At 33.2% G+C, this 19,546-nt stretch overlaps 1 protein-coding gene across 7 annotated transcripts in view; it reads right to left on the bottom strand.

Moving 5' to 3' along the window:
• Mapk10 (mitogen-activated protein kinase 10) overlaps positions 1 to 19,546 on the bottom strand; it is a 327,469-nt gene that overhangs the window by 69,171 nt on the left and 238,752 nt on the right. For all 7 annotated transcript variants that reach the window (XM_058583419.1, XM_046457641.2, XM_058583414.1 and 4 more), the window contains 5 exons: positions 16,251 to 16,380; positions 11,580 to 11,638; positions 10,629 to 10,767; positions 9,765 to 9,930; positions 6,887 to 6,958 (listed from right to left, as the gene is read on the bottom strand). In XM_058583419.1, coding sequence (XP_058439402.1) covers positions 6,887 to 6,958; positions 9,765 to 9,930; positions 10,629 to 10,767; positions 11,580 to 11,638; positions 16,251 to 16,380 — 566 coding nt within the window. The remainder of the gene's footprint in view (positions 1 to 6,886; positions 6,959 to 9,764; positions 9,931 to 10,628; positions 10,768 to 11,579; positions 11,639 to 16,250; positions 16,381 to 19,546) is intronic.

The following is a 19,546-nucleotide window of genomic DNA, read 5'->3' as shown; positions in this document are numbered from 1 at the left end:
CAGCTCTTGGTTTAATAACTGACATTAATAACTGATGTGATTCTTTGTTCTTTTTTTGTGTGTGTTTCTGTGGGATTCAAACATTCCAAAATAAAAGGTAAACATGTTTTGAAATTTATTTTCATGTTTAGAATTTAAAATAAACATTGTAGATCACAGAGGCTTTATATAAATATAATAAGGCAGCAACATAAATTTTAGATTGAACTTCTCATGTCCATATTGAAAAAAAAAATATATATATATAGTGATATCCTGGCGATGTTTCAAATTCCCTTTTGAACTTTACTTCCTCATTCACTATTCCTAGTATCCACCCATGAATATGCCACCCAAATGCTCAGCCTTGTGTCTGGAAATGATAAACTCTGTTATTATGAATTATAAGAGTAGGATTTAGCACATGAATTTTTATGGATTTTTTTGTACTTGAGATACGGTTATTGCTCAAATTTTATATACCAAATTTTATGAATCAATCATCCCAAATAACAGGAAATAAAATTTGATACTAGTCTTGATGGTAGGAAGAGGGGACAGTGGTAAGCCTCTCTATCTATGTACTATAGTAGTTGATCTGATTATCAAGGTAAGATAAGATTTTAGGAAAATTTTGAGATATTAAATAATTACTATGCTAGACTTTAGAAGTACTTAGCAAATTCCATCACTGATAAAAACTTGATTTTTATACTTTCTATGACAATATGGTATAGTATTTGGATTTTTTTATAAAACTCCTGTACACAAATGCTGCCCAGATAAAATTCAAGGTACTAACATTCTGATTCATCACATTGTTGCTCTTGCTCCATCATCAGTATTCCCATAGGCAGAAAGCAGAGATTCAATTGCAATTGTAATATTCAGATACTGTGACACCTTCCCTGGAAGAAATGTCAAGTAAGTTTTGGTTTTACTAAAATATAGTTATTTAATTTTCTTAGAACCTCTGAAATCTGCGTCGTATTATTTGTCAGAAATAAGTTCATTCTAAATGATCTTTTTTTAACTTCTAGCTAAGAAATAGACTGATAATGTAGATCCTTACAGTTAAGTCTCCATAAAGAAAGCCCCATATTATTATTTCCATACTAAATAACTTGGATCATAATCCATCTTTACATAATTTTTGGACTAATGACTATTATAGTTTGGATCTTAAATGTTCCTCAAAAGCCCTTATGCTAAAGTCTTGGTTACCAGCCTGTAGTGCTACTGGGAGGTGATGGGCCTAGGGGAAGGAAGTTAGAACATGGGTGCATGCCCTCAAAGGGGTATTAGGACACCAGCCCATCCCCTCTCCTTCCCAGCCACCAGGTGAGTGACTTTGCTTCATCATGCACTCCCTGCCATGATGTTCTGCCTTACGATAGGCCCCGAAACAATAGAGCCAATCAACCATGGACGGAAACTTCTGAAACTGTGAGCCAAAATAAGTCTTTCTTCCTTTTAAGTTGATTGTTTCAACTATTTCTGTGACAGCAATAGAGAGCTGATTAACAATGAGTTTCTACCCAATAACCTAGAAAAATGTCCCCTACCTAGGAGAGCATGTGCTTCTTGTACCACGATTTCTAAGACCATACTACTCTTTAATACAATTATATTTTCATTTATCATAGGTTTTAGACAATGTGCTTTGATAAATTTTCTTTCAATAAATACCTCAAAGTACAATAGCTAGAAGATTGAATAGTTGTCTAAAATCAGAACATTTCTTTGGGAAGTTGATGTTTCAAAAGTTAATCGAATTAGTTACTTAACAAAGCACATTGTTTTAAACTTCAGTTAAAAGGTCTAATTATAAGAGACTACTATTATACATAAATAAACTGAGAACATACATATTTTGCACATGTAAATCTAAATAATACAAATAAACAGCAATTCATGAAACACAGTGCTAGGAAATCAGGGAAAGATATTTTCCTTGAATTTACTTATTAAAATTGCTTTTCTTTCTTTATAATAAGCTCAGAATATCCAGCTCTCATTTAGACAATCCTGTCTCACACATATTTTCACTAAAAATGAAAAAGTAGTATGTACGCTAATGGTGAAAACAAAATCCTTTTAAACAAATACAAATAATGAATTTATAATCTCATTTTAAAAATATGTTCATGATTACCTGCAATATATTTATGGAGTGAAACAATGACTACAGAAATTTTGCATATTGAGTTTCTTAAAGCCACAAATCTCTCATTGTTTGAGATAATTCTGTATTGTCTTAAGATTAAGGAACAGACTTAGACTTTGTAGCAATGTATTAGTTAAAAAGTTTATTAGGAAATAAGCACCGCTATTTCAAAGAGTTAAAAAGGAGTAATAAATATCACTGCACTAGATGTAAAAATTCATAACTTTTAAATTTTCTCATTTTACTTTTACCATTCCTAATTCTCATATTCAAAAAATTTAAAAGATGTGCCATCCAGTTAATTTGAAGGTGTATTCTTTATGTCTTCAAGTATATTTTTGGCAAGCCATTTTCCTATTCCATAATACCTTGGTTCTCTGGCAATGATGCATATTTAACTTTTTTACTCTAATTGAAATTTCTTGTGCATGTAGAGGGAAAGGCCAGAGGGAATGTTTTAGCAGTCCAACTGTCAGCTTTAATTGGAGATAATACACTGGAGATCTGAAATTTTTAAATAAGTACCATGTGCCTGTCTTGAACATCACCCAGGTCCAGAGAACTCTGGCCAAGAACTCTAGATAAAGGAACACCCACAGGGCTTGCTCCAAGAGTTCCTGCCTTTTGAAATAGAATGTAAAAAATAAGGTGGAAAGACTGTGTCTGAAAGAAGCAATTAAAGGAAAGAGCTCATGAAAAGTAAAATGGTGCTAAGGGAGTCTTAGGTAGTCAGGAAAACAGCATGACATCTAGGATGGGTGGAGGGAGGAAGTGGCTGCCACAATCTTTAGAAAAAAAACTTGTAAGAAAGCAACATGAAGCTGCTATACTATAAATTATTATTGGAAGGAACAAAATCTTAGTGAAAAAGTGGAGCTGGCATATTTATTGCTGTCTACTTGAAATTCAGCATGGATCTAAGAATTTTTAGTAGTACTACATACCATATTATGCCAACACATATGCTATGAAATATGTTTTCATCATAAGACTATAGTGAAAATTTAGTGTATAAGAGTGTGTATACAATTATACAACTCATTACATAACAAAAATATTTTAGAAATGTTCCTTTGGATTTTAAAATAATTAGTAAACTAAAGGCTGGAAAAGAAAATGTGTGTTTTTATTTTTAAATTTTGTTTGCCAATGCTATGATTTAGTAATCAATAAACTACCCAGTGGTATCAGCTAGATCATATTAATCACCAAGAAATCCCCACAATGTTTCTCAAGTTGCAAAGATAGTTTTAAGTTAAAAGTTTCAATCACTGATGACAACTTAATAAAATTTCCTGATTTGTCAAAGTGTTTTAGGATTTTTGCTTACAGTTTAGATTTAAAAAAGTTATGTGAAGAGAGAGGAATAAGATTGACTATGATGGTAGAGAATTATCACATAATTTTTTAGTCTCAGAGTAATTCAATTTACTATCAATATTAAAGAATTCATAATTTTAAAGTATTTTAATAATTTTAAATAAAGTCAAGAGAACCTATGATTTTCTTACGTCTGCAAAATCTTTGAAGTAGTCAAGGTATCAATTAACACATACTAAACATTGATATGACTGCCAATAAATGTTGGAATTATTTCAAGATGCTAAACTGTTGGCATATTTCTTCTCCCAATAATAAAAATAACCCTGTCCTTGTGTCCTAATGTCATGGTTTGGTGAGGTTAGTTCAATCACCTGATTTCTCTACATTTGGTAGGAAGTCTTACACATAAAATAATAATTCCTTCTAAAGATGAATGAAACAATTCTACTCAAAGTGAACAAAGCATATTATTTCATTGTTTAATAGGGATTTCCATTTTTTAAATGCTATCATGGCTTAAAACATTAAATTATAATTTTAACTACAGGAAAAAATGATCTAAGGGTTTAAATCCAAAGGGAAACATTTCAAACTGACAGTATTTCTTCTAAATCACTTTATTGAAAATTAGTTATCCATATTGAAGTAAAATTTAAATTAAATGGAATGTTTTCTACTGTCAATGTCTTCCTGTAATTTCCATCTTTAAATTAGGTCTGCTTGAAGGATCATTATCATATATGGCAGGAGGCAATCAAAGACCAATATGCTAGGTAATCATGACTTGACATAAAGGAATATGGAATGCAAACCCTTCTCACAATCTATATTTTTTGGATTAGAGATTAAATTCGAGGAACATGCCTATCCAGGATGTAAATTTTATATATTGGTTTTTGCACAGTATCATTTCAGTTCCAAATATTTTTCGTAAACAAACTAGAATAAAAGGAAAGAAAGGAAGCTCTGAAAGAATGGAGGCTCTAAAAGAAGAAAAATTGATAGAATAAAGTATTTTGAATTGTGCCATTGTCTTTGTTGGTTTTTCAGAAGGGTTATTTTGTGTTAAAAACTCTTTTTTATCCTAATTTTATTATTTTCTGAATTTAAATTGTGGAAATAAGAGCAAAGCAACCTTGATAAATGCCTAGGGAACTAAACTAAATCCCAGAGAACAACCTGGCTGTGTGAAAATCCAGTGATCTGTGACAGCAATGTCACATGAAAATGAAAAATCCTGAGGCTTTTGTCTCCCACTCACAAGTGAACTATAGAGAGGTGGCTGTGTGACTTCACTGAGTGTTGATGGAAAGGTTTTTTTTCTATTTGGGTTTTTGAAATGTATACACTCCAAAGGCAAAAGCACAAAGAAAATGATTTCTAATTTTGAATAAGATTGGTTCATATAAATGTGTCTGTAGATTGTAATATTGTGCAAATCAACTGTATATAATGGATTTCCAAACTATAAATAAATCAAATAAAATGAATTTTCAAAGTAGTCATGTGAAATTTGATGTGTGTGAAATGATACTTTACACTATAAAGAAACATGAAGCAAATGATGATTTAAGAATAAGATTGATTATAAATAAAAGGCTGCCAGGTGGTTATCTTGTGTTCTAGACCAATTCTATATGAGAGGAAAAACCAAAAACAAAAAATAAGTCACAAATTTAAGCACATAGCTACTTTAAGTTTATTAATATTCACATTTAAAAGATTAGGGAGAAACGAATGTAGTTAATTTATTATTTATTTATTTATTTTTGTGTTGGGGATTGAACCCAGGGGCACTTAAACACTGGACCACATCCCCAGCTCTCCTTTGCATTTTATTTAGAGACAGGGTCTTGCTGAATTACTAAGTGCCTCACTAAATCTCTGAGGCTGGCTTTGAATTTATAATCCTCCTAACTCTGACTCCCAGGTCGCTGGGATTACAGGTGTGCACCACTGTGCCTGGCTAAATGAAGGTAATTTTAACAATGTATGTTATTTAGCCTAATATGATCAAAATATTATCATTTTAATCCAATCAGTATAAAATTATTAATGAGATGTTTTATATGTTTTTTATATCTTAAAAGTGGTGTACTTTTTATACATATAACATATGTCAATTCAGACTACAATTTCAAGTGTTGTATCAGCAATCTGTAGTTAGTGGCCCTCTATTGGACAGTAAAGGGCTAGAAGATCATTATATTACACCAATGTCTAGCAGAATTAATAAATGCATTGATGTATATTCATGCATGCTGATTGTGATAACAACTTCCCATTGAGTTAGGTTTTTGGGTTTTTTTTGTATTATTGCTCTTTTTTTCTACTGAAATAATGATAATGTTTTTCTTATATAAAAATATTCCTTTATAGAACTTTCTGAATCAAATTGAATGATTGCCAGAGTTATATGGCCCACTTTTCTTATCATTAATTTACACAAAAATATATATGTAGTAAATATAATGAATTTGCCCTGCATTATGATTGTTAAAATTTGTCCATTATCACTGTCTTAGATTTACACTAGTGTTCTTTATCAAGGTATTTTTGCATTTATGAAAGTATATTCTCCTGCTAGTATGTAAATTTTATTATTCATATATTATATACACAATGTGTAACATTTTTCGAGTGAACTTTTGGTAGTTTAAGATACATGCCTGCTGAATTAGTAATTTCAGCTCACAGAAATCTCCTAAGAAATTTCTGGTGGAAAGTACTACAAGACCCAGTGATAGAATTCAAATTCCCACTTCTTTGTAAAATTCCAAATTTGGTGGGTAAAGCAATTATCTATTTTTATGTCACATCATCAAGTTAAGTGAGAGGAGCCTATTTTACACATACTTGACCTCTGACAATCTGAATAATAATTGTGATTTTTTAAATATAGAAGCTCGTGTTTTGAGGCAGATATGCTATATTGACCTATTTTAAGACTGGATACAGTGTCAAGAGTAATTCAAATCAATAAAGCCAAATACAGAAGCTCAGGATGTCAGCAAGGAGAGAAATCATTATGTCTAAGTATAAAATAATTTTAGAAGGGAGATAAAAAATTACTTGCAAATAGTGAGGTTTTTTGCTAATTATAAGTAGCTATATTTTAATCATTTGGATCTGGTGGCATCTCTTATTTATAGAAAAAATAGCATTGCTGTATTGAATTGCAGGCAAGGAAGTAATTTAAGAAGAAAAAAGCTTATTGAAAATTTAATTAAAATAAATCATTGTGGTAGATAGTTTACAGGACTGGTCAGATTATAGAAATTATCACTTTTTTAAAATTACGATTACACCACTTACCCAACTTTTTGCTTCTATCTTTACTCGCCTGGTAAAATCATTACGTGTTTAAAGGGAGAGAAAACAAAACAGGTAAAGCTGCAGCAAAAGGTACAAGGATACAGTCCCTTCCTGGAAAGAGGATTTTGTGGCGAACCATTTCTCCCATAATGCATCCCACAGACCATATATCCACTAGAACAGGAGAGAGAGGGAAGTGAAGAAAAGGGAGGAAAGTAAAGTTAACTAAGATAATTGACCTCTGAAGGAAGAGGAAAAAGAACAGTTTGATTAGAAGGTACAAATTTCACCTCCTGCCAAAAGCTGACCAAAGGGTGAACTAAAAACAGCACTACACGATTATATAAAGCGTCTAGTACAAGAACTCAAATTAGTTTTAAAAATTACTTTATGAATGCCCAAGAATGCCTCTTACTGGCACAAAGCTAAACCAAAAGTTCTCCATGGCAGATGACAGCTCACAGTCAGCAAGAGGGTTTGAATATCATTTGTTGGATGGAAAAAAAAAATCAACCTGTAAGGATGGCTGTTTCCCTTTCCTATTCTACCCAGTTATATGGTTTGGGTTCAAAATAATAATTCAACGAAATTCAACAAACTAGGAAATGGTTGGAACCATACTTTACAGGTAGTAGAATTGGAATTTCTTGCTAGTTGAGACAGTTGTTTTCCTCCAGAAATTATCATTCAAAATAAATATCAGTTTTAATTTCTATTTGAAATGTTTTAAGAAAAATAATATCTGATGAATACATGTGTATGAAGAGTCATCTAGAAGTAAAGTGAAATTAAAGGTATTAATGGTGTTAAAATTTGCTGAGACCATAAATTTGCCAGTCGTCCTACTTGTTTTGTTAGCTGAACATACTTCACAGTTAGCCTTCTCTTACCAACCTTAACACTCTTCCAACTCGCCTTTTATTAAGGACAAAGGAAATTTTGGGGCAAAAACATTATGCTGAATTGCTCGGTGGGGAAGGAAGGCAGGGTAAGGTGCACAGGACAGCTAGGCATGCCTGATGCGGGAGCAAGCAGGTTTTTCTGCATGATAACCTTCCTCTGCTCAGAGGGAAGACAGCCCAAAGGTACAAGGAACACCTTCTCCATGCTCCTAAGGAAGCCAAAAAACAAAGGCAATAATTTTCAGCCCTTTCTAGTGAGCAAAGGAAAAGGGGTTGAATACCAATTGTCTGCATGGCAAAGATCTGAAAAGCCACAACAGGCAAATTTTAGACCCCAACCCCCCTATACATTCTTAATTTTTTATGACACATATTATTTACTCATATTTATGAGGCAGGGTATGATATGATGTAATATTTGATACATGTATATAATGTGTACTGATAAAATCAGGGTAATTAGCATATCCATCACCTCAAACACTTATCAATTCTTTGTGTTAGGAATACTCAAAATCCTCTTTTAGCTATTTTGAAATATATGAATTATTGTTAGCAATAGCCCTTGGTTCTTAAGTTTCCTTTAATTGGTTCCCCCTTCAAGTTTTAAAAAATAAATTGTGACAATCGTATGTGACAGAGTTCCTTGGGAGAGGCTCCATTCACCTCTTCTGAGTCAAAAGGTACCAGAACTCTGACACTGGCCACCACAGTGAGCCTGACCTTCTTAAGAGCTGACTTTTCACCTTCTGTAAAAATGCATAACAGCATTGACTTTCTTCTAATCTGAAGGCACACAAAGTTTTTTTTAAAACTTCCATGTCCAGGGAGTTTCCTAAAAGTGCCCTGTAGCACCTGTACATAAAAATACAATAATTATTCATATAATATTCATAAAAATAGACTTCTGGGAAGAAAATAGAGTAGAATATAAAAACAGGTATAAAAGGCACATTGAGTACGTATATATACAAACCTAAATTTAAGCTATTTTAATTTTTTAGTAAATATATTTTAATAAGCTATTCCTTGAAACAGATATTCTCATCAAAATAATATATCACAAGGCCTTATAACAGGTATTTTATACATCCTTAATTTTAGTCAATGAAAATCCAACTTGAATATACTTTAGTCTTTATATAAACTTAAAGTGTTCATGTATACTAGATGTTTTTCATGAAAATGGTAATGTACTTTGTATGTGTGTGTGTGTGTGTGATACTGGGGATTGAGCCCAGGGCCTTGTGCATGCAAAGCAAGCACTCTACCAGCTGAGCTACATCCCAAGCCCAATGGTAATGTATTTTGTGTATGTGTTTGTGGTACTAGAGATTAAATCCAGGAGCACTCTACCACTGAGCTGCACCCCAGCCCTTTATATATTTTACTGTGTGATAAGGTCTCACTGAATTGCTAATGTTGGCCTCAAATTTGCAGTCCTTCTTCCTCAGCCTCCAGGGGAGCTGTGCTGCTCCACCTGGTTAGTACTATAAAATTTAATATTTTCCTTTCTGTGATATCTGGGATTTATAAAAAATTTACTACGCAACTGCTATCATAAAATTAATTACAGAGCATTTTAAAGTGTTTAAGAAACTGTTATCCAACTTGAATAATGTGTGTGGATTATTCCAACTTGACTATTTAGTGCTTATGAAGAATCTCACTGCAAGGATCTTTTTGTTGATCTTTGCCTAGGACTGGAATCATGAATCTAAGATATGACACAAAAGCCAAATAGTAAAATTAAATAGCATTCTTCCTGTTTTCACATTCAGTCTGAACCTAGCATCAACACAAATAGCAATTTTTCTCAATATCTATAGCATGCATGCTAATCAGTATTCATTTGATTGTTTAATCGGACTCCATTTATAATTCTTTTTAGCTCTAACACTTCAGTGATCTTCTATCAAAGCATCCTTCACATTTGTAATGAGTGATTCTTCCTAGTAGTAATTTTTTAAAAAGTAAGCTCTGAATATGAAAGCTGGCAGTTCTATTTTTGAAGAATTCATATTCCTGGCTATCCAAAGCATGCACCCATTTTCTTCACAGTTGAAAAGCATCCCTACCGTTCTCCTTGTAGCCCATTCCCAGGATGACCTCAGGGGCTCTGTAATAACGTGTCACCACATAAGGGGTCATCATGAAGCTTGTGCCTGCTGTCCTGGCCAGTCCAAAGTCAAGGATTTTCAATGTGCAATCAGACTTGACTACAATGTTACTTGGTTTTAAATCCTGACAATAGGAACAAGGGAAGAAATTAAAAGCCAGCATCCAATAGAACTTGTAATTTTCACCTACTCCATCAACATGGCAGTGTTACAACTGCACTAAGAGGGTCCTTCTTGACTGCAGAGCCCTCTAAAAGGCATATGTTACTGTTACACAGAAGTTCACAATTAGTTCTGGATTTTAAAAACTGTCCTCAGATGTTCTTTAAAATTGTTTAAATCCCAAAGAGAACTGTATTATCATTTTTACAATTTAAGCTTATCCTGGGAAGAAGTTTTAGGGGGAAAAAAGCATATCATTTATTGTCATCTCTTAGGTTTTTCCTCCAGGCAACCTAAAACTTTTGGTATATATTTCATTTCTAGGCCCAACAGGAACAAATCAGGATAACTGATTTTATGCTTCCAGAAATGAACTATGGAAATGAACTGTCTTATTTCAGCTACACATATGACCTCTGTCAATCAAAGAGCTAGAAGGCATAAGGCCTATCAGGAGCTGACTATCAATGAGCTGACAAAATAAAATTTGACCTCAGTACAAGTGTCTTCTACATATTAGTGAACTACGTGTTAATTCTACTAATAAAGGAGTGTACAAATACACTATATTTGACCAAATACAACATAAAGAAAATAATCTCCAAGTTTCTTTTCTTTTCAAATGTCTCTTAACTATGACTTTAGAGAAGGTATTCTTACCCTGTGAATAATCCCAGCAGAGTGGAGATGCTTGATGCCACACAACATTTGGTATAGCAGGTAAGACATTCGCTCATGGTCTAATTCCATCTGAATCACCTGACACAAGTTGGCATCCATCAGTTCCATTACTAAGTAACTAGAAGGTAAATCCATAAGGTTGGTTCTAATCACAAGATCTATAAAGTCCTTTAGTCACATTAGAATCCTGTACTAAATCTGTAAGTTTTCTGAATGTCCTAATTCTTCCTTTGACTGAAGCAAGAATATGAAAAAGTTTCCAGTATTGCATGAGTCTTAGCTGTAGTAACTCTAATAGAAGGTTACTAATAGAAACATCATCTATTAGTGTGTAGTTAATGCCCAAATTTATTCTACTTTTATCTTGCTCTCTCTTTTCCCTGTATTTCTTTAACTCTTTCCTGAATATTATGATTACAAATAAGAAAAAAAATTTCAGGACAAGTGCTTCCAGTAAATCCATGTAGGTGTGTTAAAGTAGACAATGCGTAGGGAATGACTTCCTTTCCTCTTTATTGTTGCTATAGTTCTAAATAGATTAATTTTTGAATAAAATCAAAGGCACCACAAAAATAGAAATAAAGAATAAGGATCTTTTATTAAAATAGAAATATTAATAATATAAATTGAATCATCCTAGGAAGCTCACAGAATCAATTAATAGTAAATAAATAAGCCTTTCCTCATTGAACCAAGAACATAGAACAATGAAGCATAAAGCACACAGAGCCATACACTAGAAAGATCTTTCAAGAAGTAACAGCACAGACAGAATCTGATTTTATCTTTTCACTTGGACATTTCATTTGATCCCGACTCTCACCTCCCTTTAATCTCTACAACAGATTTCATATCTCTCTCTCTTTCTCTCATTTTTCCTAATGATTGGAGTGCTTTTTTTGCCCTTCCTTAATAAGTTTTGTTACTTACACATCTTGGAACTCCTCCAGCGTTTTCTGGGGTGTGAAGACATTTAATAAACTAATAATCTGGAAAAGAAAGCATGGAAGGGACAGAGGAAAGAGAGAAAGAAGACTGGATTATTTATTTATATAGTGGATTATATATTTATTCAACTGAAAGGTACTTACTGGACCTTTGGTAGAAATAGAAAAGTGTGGAAAATTTCTAGACTTTCTCATATAATACAGAACATATATTTAGAAAAGACACATGATCTTTTCCTTTAGGTTAATGATGCAGTTAAAAAGCTCGGGTTATGAGGCAGCAGGAAAAGTCAGAAAAGACATATAACTGTTATCCTGCTTTAGTGTGATTCTCCATGGTAGGACACAGAGCTACCAGATTATTTTTTAAAAAGGAGATAAAAACATATGAGAGGAGAAAGACAATAGTGAAACACTCAATAAGATATATCAAGGTGATATTTTTCCTCCACATGTACAAATTGGTGCCTTAATTCAAGATTTTTTTTATCGCTACCATAGTGTCTTTTATTTCTTTCTCACACTCAAATATAACTTAGACTAATGCCTTAATATATGTGGGGAGAGATACATCTTAGATACTATCAGCTATGAATTTAGTGGAAAAATATATTTTAAAGTTCCCTAAGTTAGTTCTAAACTTTTTGTTTCTTGCTTTAATTACTTTGTTAATTAGTTAATTAAAATTTTACCTTTTAGAATAAGTAAATTTTAAAAACCTTTATCATGGTTCCACACAACTATGTGCATATCATGGTTCCACACAATTATGTACATTCTTCATCTAAATATTCTATATTAATGTGCCAGAGGAAAATGAAAACAAAATATGTAAATAAGACTCTTCTACTTACAAGGTAGTTACAGTTTATAAAAACTGGAGAAGTACAAGTTCATGATTAAAACAGCTTGAAACCATAAATAAATGACTTTTAGTAAACTTCATAAAAGGTACAGAAATATATGAAACACACCAAGTAATTAAAAACTAAAACAAATGATTTTAAACACCAGAGAAATGCAGTCACTTTTATGAAATTCTTTAATTTGTTGGGAAATTAATGAGAAGAAAATCACAATACCATTCAATATTTTCTAGTATATATATATATATATATATATATATATATATATATATATGACAATGGTATAACATACCAAAAAAGAAAACTGAGAATATATTTCCTAAAGCAACTTTACAATATTAAAAACACACTTGGGGCTGGGGATGTGGCTCAAGTAGTAGGGCGCTCGCCTGGCATGGGTTCGATCCTCAGCACCACATACAAATAAAGATGTTGTGTCTGCCGAAAACTAAAAAATAAATATTAAAAAATTCTCTCTCTCTCTCTCTCTCTCTCTCTCTCTCTAAAAAAAAAAAAAACACACTTAGATCAAAAATTATTTCAAAATATCTTTAACACTTAAAATTAAATTGTCCACTAATTTTGCATACTTAATTGTAGTAAGTGTTGAAAAATGTTTATGTAACAGATATTTAATTTGAAAATCTATAATGGGCCTCTTTCTCTAGTACTTCACCAATCTCATAAAATAACTTATTTCATTTTGATATTTGTTTAAACAAACATAGGGCACACATTCACACAAAACCCATTAAGTATGGAAACATGCTAACCCCCATTATCTGATGAACAATAAAATACAGTTAATTTAAATTAGTCTAAGAAATAGCATTGTGATTTTAAATAAACAAAGATTTATTATTTTAAAAAGTCAATTTTCAAAGTCTATTCCTTATTGTCTCGTCTTACTTTCCCATTTCATATATCCTTGTTTTATAACCTTTGCCTACTCTGACTTCCCTATTAGATATTCCTGCCTGTTATTTCTATAGATGATCACTTCTTTATAAATTTTAATACGCCCTAATAACCAATTTAAAAATTTTTTTCTTATAAAGTGATCATCACAGGTATTCTGTTTTAGTTTACAGTTTCCAACAGGTTTCTTACTCAGTTCTTTCATCTCAGCATCTTGGGAAGCAGAGATATGAATCAAAGTTTCCATGGTCCCACAATCACAAGAATTCACTTCCTAAAATTGAATATTTGTTTTCTAAATGAATTTTATTCACTACTATTAGAGACCAAATAGAGTTTCTTCATTGCTTTTCCTTTACTTTCAACAGCATTAACAAAAGCTCTATATTCTAATTGCCTTTTCCTTAGTATTACAAGTTCTAATTGAGAATTTACCATTGGATATAAATGAATTTCCTATTAATGAAATTTGGTATACATGCATGCATATATACTTACACACATAAAGAGCAGGTAGGATGCTATTTACAAATTATCATTGTGCAGTAGTCTGTTTTTTGTTACTATAAAAATATCTGAGGCAGACTAACTTTATAAGGAGAAGAGTTTTTTTTTTAGCTCATAATTCTGCAGCATCAAGAGCTTGAGGCCAGCATCTGTTTACCTCTAGAGAGTACCTCATGGCAGATGGTATGTGTGGGAGGAAAATATCACATCTTGAAACAGGAAGTCTGAGAGTGATTTGGGGGTTGGATTCACTCTTACAACTTGGTCTTGTGAAAGGCAAAGGGTCCCATGAGAACTACCTTAATTCATTCTGAAGGTATATCCACCAAGGACCTACAGACATCCCTTTGGATCCCACTTGTTAAAATTCCCATCTCCTTTCACATCCCCACACTGGAAACTAAGCTTCTACCATGTAACCTTTGAGGGACACATTCAGGGTATATTTTCCTCAAATTGGCCAAGTAATTGGGCACTTCTCCACAATGTATTGCATCCATCTGGATGGAAAACTAGGGAAAGAGAAATACACATATGCAAGACTTTTTGTATAGTTTCTTCATTGCTTATATGCCTCCATCTTCCATTTCATACTCTTTATTACCATAAAATACGTTGCCAAGTGGTGAATCTTATCTCTACCTTTACTTAACATCTTAAGAGAAAAAAATCACTTTACTATAGTGGTTTTCCTTAGGAATCCTTTTTTCCTTTCATTTATATATTCCTTCTAGAAGTCTCATATTCCTCGAATGGCCATATCAATGATGAGCACATATTTCATAAAATTTTTCTTTCTTAGTGAGGACTACCCTGTTCAACCTACTTAAAAAAAATAACCCTACCTCACCCTGCACTAACCAACATTTTTATCTTTCTTCTTTGCATTATTTTACTTAAATTAAGTAATGTCACCCTCTGACATTCACAGGTTTACTTATATATTTTGTGGACTGCCTTTCTCTCGTTAGTAGAATCTAAGCCCACATGGGAAGGATTTATCTCCATTTGCTTCCTGACATATTCTTAGCATCTAGATTTGTGTCTGGCACATTTTGTTCATTCAACAAATACATGGCAAATGACCGAATTAAAATGTCATTGGTCTCAAACAACTCAACAGCATGAAAACAAATAACCTGACTTAAAAGTCACTGCAGTGGAGTAACAGAGGAAAAGAGAAACACTGTCATTGAGCCTGAGTCTACATTAATTGTATTTTAAACATCTTTTAGCCAAACATTTGCTTATTCTTAGGACCACTAGTAATAGATGGTTAGCTACATAACAAGAACCCTTCTTTATAAACTACACTGATAATTTTATATTCTGTATGATTTTTATATTTAAAAACTTTGTAGGGAGTTTTGATAGCTATCATCATTTTATTTTTAATAATTTATTTAATTGTATACTTATAATTAATATAGTAAGATTAGTAAATGTATTATATTAAATTATTAAGAATACTCTATAAAAATAATGAATTATTTCTCCTTACAAAGAAGAAAATGGAGCAGGAAAAGTTCTATAGGCCTTCTCCTGGAATTGAAGAAGCTTAGACACTGAGGAAAACAATCCTATTTTTGGTCTACCCTGATGAATTCCAATGAGAACATGTTTTTTTTTTTGGGGGGGGGTATGTTATTTTTTTAAAGAGAGAGAGAGAGAGAATTAATCTTTTTTGTAGATGGACATAACACAATGCCTATTTTTATGTGGTGTTGAGAATCGAACCGGGGTCCAGCCCGTGCTAGGGGAGCGCTCTACCACTGAGCCACAATCCCAGCCCCAAGAGAACATGTTCTTGACAATCCCATTCCAAAGTACTTTGGAAATATGTACAAGCCTGTTTGCCCAACCCTAAGAAAACAAGATGCCAACATACAGTGTGTACACTAAAGAGGCCACTGCGAAGCTATAGCTAAAACACAAAGGAGAAAACACAACTAGTAAAACTTCAGCGGTTAATAATTAAATTTAAATATAAAGAAATTTAGTTTATCCTTCTGTAGGCTTTGGGGTGTGTTTTTGTTTGTTTTGGCATTTTGTTTTACTTTTTGGAAAATACGAAGCTTTCTGGTTAATTAGAAGCAAGATAACCAAATAAGGTTAATTTTATAACAGGGACATATCTATCAAGTTCATCTCCTCCTTGCCATATGGCTTTTAGGTGATATTTTAAGCAGGAAGCTACCACGAGGATAACAAAATCAAGTGTAGCATATGGTTGAGATAAACAATTCTAAGAGGCAGAAACTGGAAAGTAAAGAAGGCCTTTCCTACTCAAGTTGGTTCTTATTTTCTTCCCCAATATCACAGTTTCCTATCACTGATAGTTTGAAAATAATTAGGAAACTCACATTTTTATGGTTCACACACTTCATGAGGACCAGCTCCCGGTAAGCTCTCTTGGCATGTGTTTGGTTCTGAAATGGCCGGCTGAGCTTCTTAATGGCCACATTTCTGTCAAGGACAGCATCATATGCAGCACTGCAGAGATTCAAGAGCAATCCAAAATTAGGAACAAAAGAGCCTTAGCATTTCTACCTAAATAAGGGTATGGGTAAAAAGAATAACACTTTGGAATTCTACTCAGATACCATCTTCTCAGATCACATGCTAATCAGACTCATAAAGATAAGAGTGACTGTTAGAAAATTAAGGAGGAGGAGGAGGAAAAATAGAAAACAAAGAGGAGGAGGAGGAAGAGGAAGAAGATGAAGAGGAGAAGGAAGCATAGTATCTTGGAAAAATACATTATATAATTGCATCGATGAGTTAGGAATGAGAGGAAAAGTAGTAAAATTGTTTACATTTCCCATCGGCCATGTGACCATGGCAAGTTATTTCATCTTTCTCAGCTTGAATGTCTCATTAACATATTACATTTAGGTATATTCTTGCTATAAAGTCCCATAGGTTCTTTGGTTATTATTTAAAATAATCAAACATTCATTCTTTTCCCAGTCATAGGAATGAGTTTTTAAGGTATAACACTAGTTGTCATGAAAGCATGGGTTGGTTAATGATCAAAGTGCACTTGTTAAAAATAACAAAGCTCAAAATAAGATATGCAATCAGAAGAGGTTTCAGAACCACAAATAAAACACTCAATGAAATAAATCATCACTTAGCGATGTAAACAAATGTTTCTTTCATACTAAGAATACATAGGTCTGAAGGTCAAATGAGAAAGAGAAAGAGGCTCTTCCTGCAACTATTCCTAATAACGCATTCACAAAATGTTTGTTTTCCATCCCTGCAACTTTAAATTTTGCTGGGGTTTGTCTTTGTGGCAGAAATCAGGATCCCCTACAACTGACCTGTTGAATTAGAAATAACATTACCATTTAGAGCTTACGCTACTGAACTAAAAGACAAAAGTGGAGGTACTACTGTACTATGAGATAATGACAGACCCACAGGATAAGGTTGAACAAAATCTTGGAGTTCATCTGGTCCAGGCAACCATTAAATATTCATTTCTCTATTAAATATCTCCAACAAAAGTTGGATCTGTCTCTGCTTGTAAACTTTCAAAAACAAAACTCATTAGTACCAAGTCATCTCACTTAGTTGTTGGACAACTTTGAGAATAGAAATGCCATCATTCTAATAAGCAGAGATGAATCTCTCTGGTTTCCTTTGCATTCTAGTGCAACTCAAAATGAGCATTCCCTTTTTAGTGTGATAGACCTTAATGTTTGAAATCTATTAAAGGGCTGAGCACTATGTTTATCATGAAGTGAGCAGTTCATAAGTCTTAGCTTTATTATTTTCCCAAGTCTTTTTCTTATTAATCTAAACATGATGATTTCCGATCACCACTTGTTAGAATGTGGTTTCCAGTTCTATCACCATCTGGTCAGTTTCTTTTGAATATATTCCAGTCTGTCAATATTATCCTAAAATGTGGACTATGAACTAAATAAAACATGGTTGCTATAGGCATGCAGTATTACTGAAGATTAGGGTAGAATTATCAAATCCTCCATACTTTCATATCCTCACTCATTCATCAGTTCCGTTCTGACATAGTTAATGTACCGGTCTGTTGTGGCTTCCTTGAGAATAACATCACAAATTATTGACTCACAGTGAGTCTACATTCACTAAAAAATATCATCTTTTTAAAAACTTGTGCTGCTACTGCATATTGTCACCCCTAGTCCTTTAGTTTTAACACTCGTGTTTTTTATTAATTTTTTATTCATATATGACAGCAGAATGCATTACAATTCTTATTACACATATAGAGCACAATTTTTCATATCTCTGATTGTATACAAAGTATATTCATACCAATTCGTGTCTTCATACCTGTATTTTGGATAATAATGTCCATCACATTCCACTATCATTTGTAACCTCATGCCCCCTTTTTCCCTTCCAACCCATCTGCCCTATCTAGAGTTCATCTATTCCTCCCATGCTTTGGCTCCCTATCCCACTATGAATCAGCCTCATATCAGAGAAAACATTTGGCATTTGGTTTGGGGGGATTGGCTAACTTCACTTAGCATTATCTTCTCTAATTCCATCCATTTACCTGCAAATGCCATGATTTTATTCTCTTTTATTGCTGAGTAATATTCCATTATGTATATACGCCACATTTTGTTAATCCATTCATCTACTGAAGGGCATCTAGGTTGGTTCCACAGTTTAGCTATTGTGAATTGTGCTGCTATAAACATTGATGTGGCTGTGTCCCTGTTGCATGCTGTTTTTTAAATCCTTTGGGTATAGACTGAGGAGAGGGATAGCTGGGTCAAATGGTTGTTCCATTCCCAATTTTCCAAGAAATCTCCATACTGCTTTCCATATTGGCTGCACCAATTTGCAGTTCTTTTTAATCTACCAATGGCAGCACAGGCAAAGGAAAAAATCATGTGGATATGCATCTTATACAGGATGCACAACAACAGAAGACTTAAAAATATACTACTTCCCAAAGTTAAGTAATTGCTATCAGCAGAAAATTGATCAGTCATATTAAAGAGAAAGACTGAATCTTATGCCCAAAACAACACAGTTAAAATCATTATTATATCTTAATTTAAAAAAAAAAGAATGACAGCTATGAAGGCATATAAAGGAGTCGGAAGTCAGACAACTATGGCAATGCTTAAACAGTCGATCCAGTGATCCAAGAAGATGGATGCATTCTTATTGCAATTGTCAGAGACAACAGACAATTAGCATTCTGATCAGGGTCTCCTTGGGTTGATTCTACCCCCATCATTCAACATTCTATTAAACAGACTCTCCTTGAGAGGGCTGCATGCATAAATATTGCCCCTATTTGGTCAGCTTGGCTGTCATATTTATTTTAATTTAATAAATCAATATCTGGTTTTATAATGTGAGGCTTATCAATGTGGGTTCAAGTCCCTGAGATACTGACCTGGTCCTGCAAGACAGTGGACCAACCAACCCCCTGCCTCATAGAGACTAACTAAGGAAATGCTACCCTCTGAGATTTCCTGGCTGGCAGGTTCCTAGTTCCTCTGAGAAATGTTCTGGCGTTCTCCCTTCCTCTGCTACCTCTACTTTGCAGCAATTTTAGGTATGAATCTCAGTTCTGCTTCTTTCTAGATATAGTTATGAAAAGTTATTTATGTTTTTGACATCAGTTTCCTCACATTTAAAATGG

Source organism: Marmota monax, unplaced genomic scaffold (genome assembly GCF_021218885.2).
Source record: "Marmota monax isolate L192 unplaced genomic scaffold, Marmota_monax_Labrador192_F-V1.1 WCK01_AAM20220418_F8-fsc00128, whole genome shotgun sequence".
NCBI classification, from domain to species: Eukaryota; Metazoa; Chordata; class Mammalia; order Rodentia; family Sciuridae; genus Marmota; species Marmota monax.
This window is presented reverse-complemented; position numbering and strand designations above follow the sequence as displayed.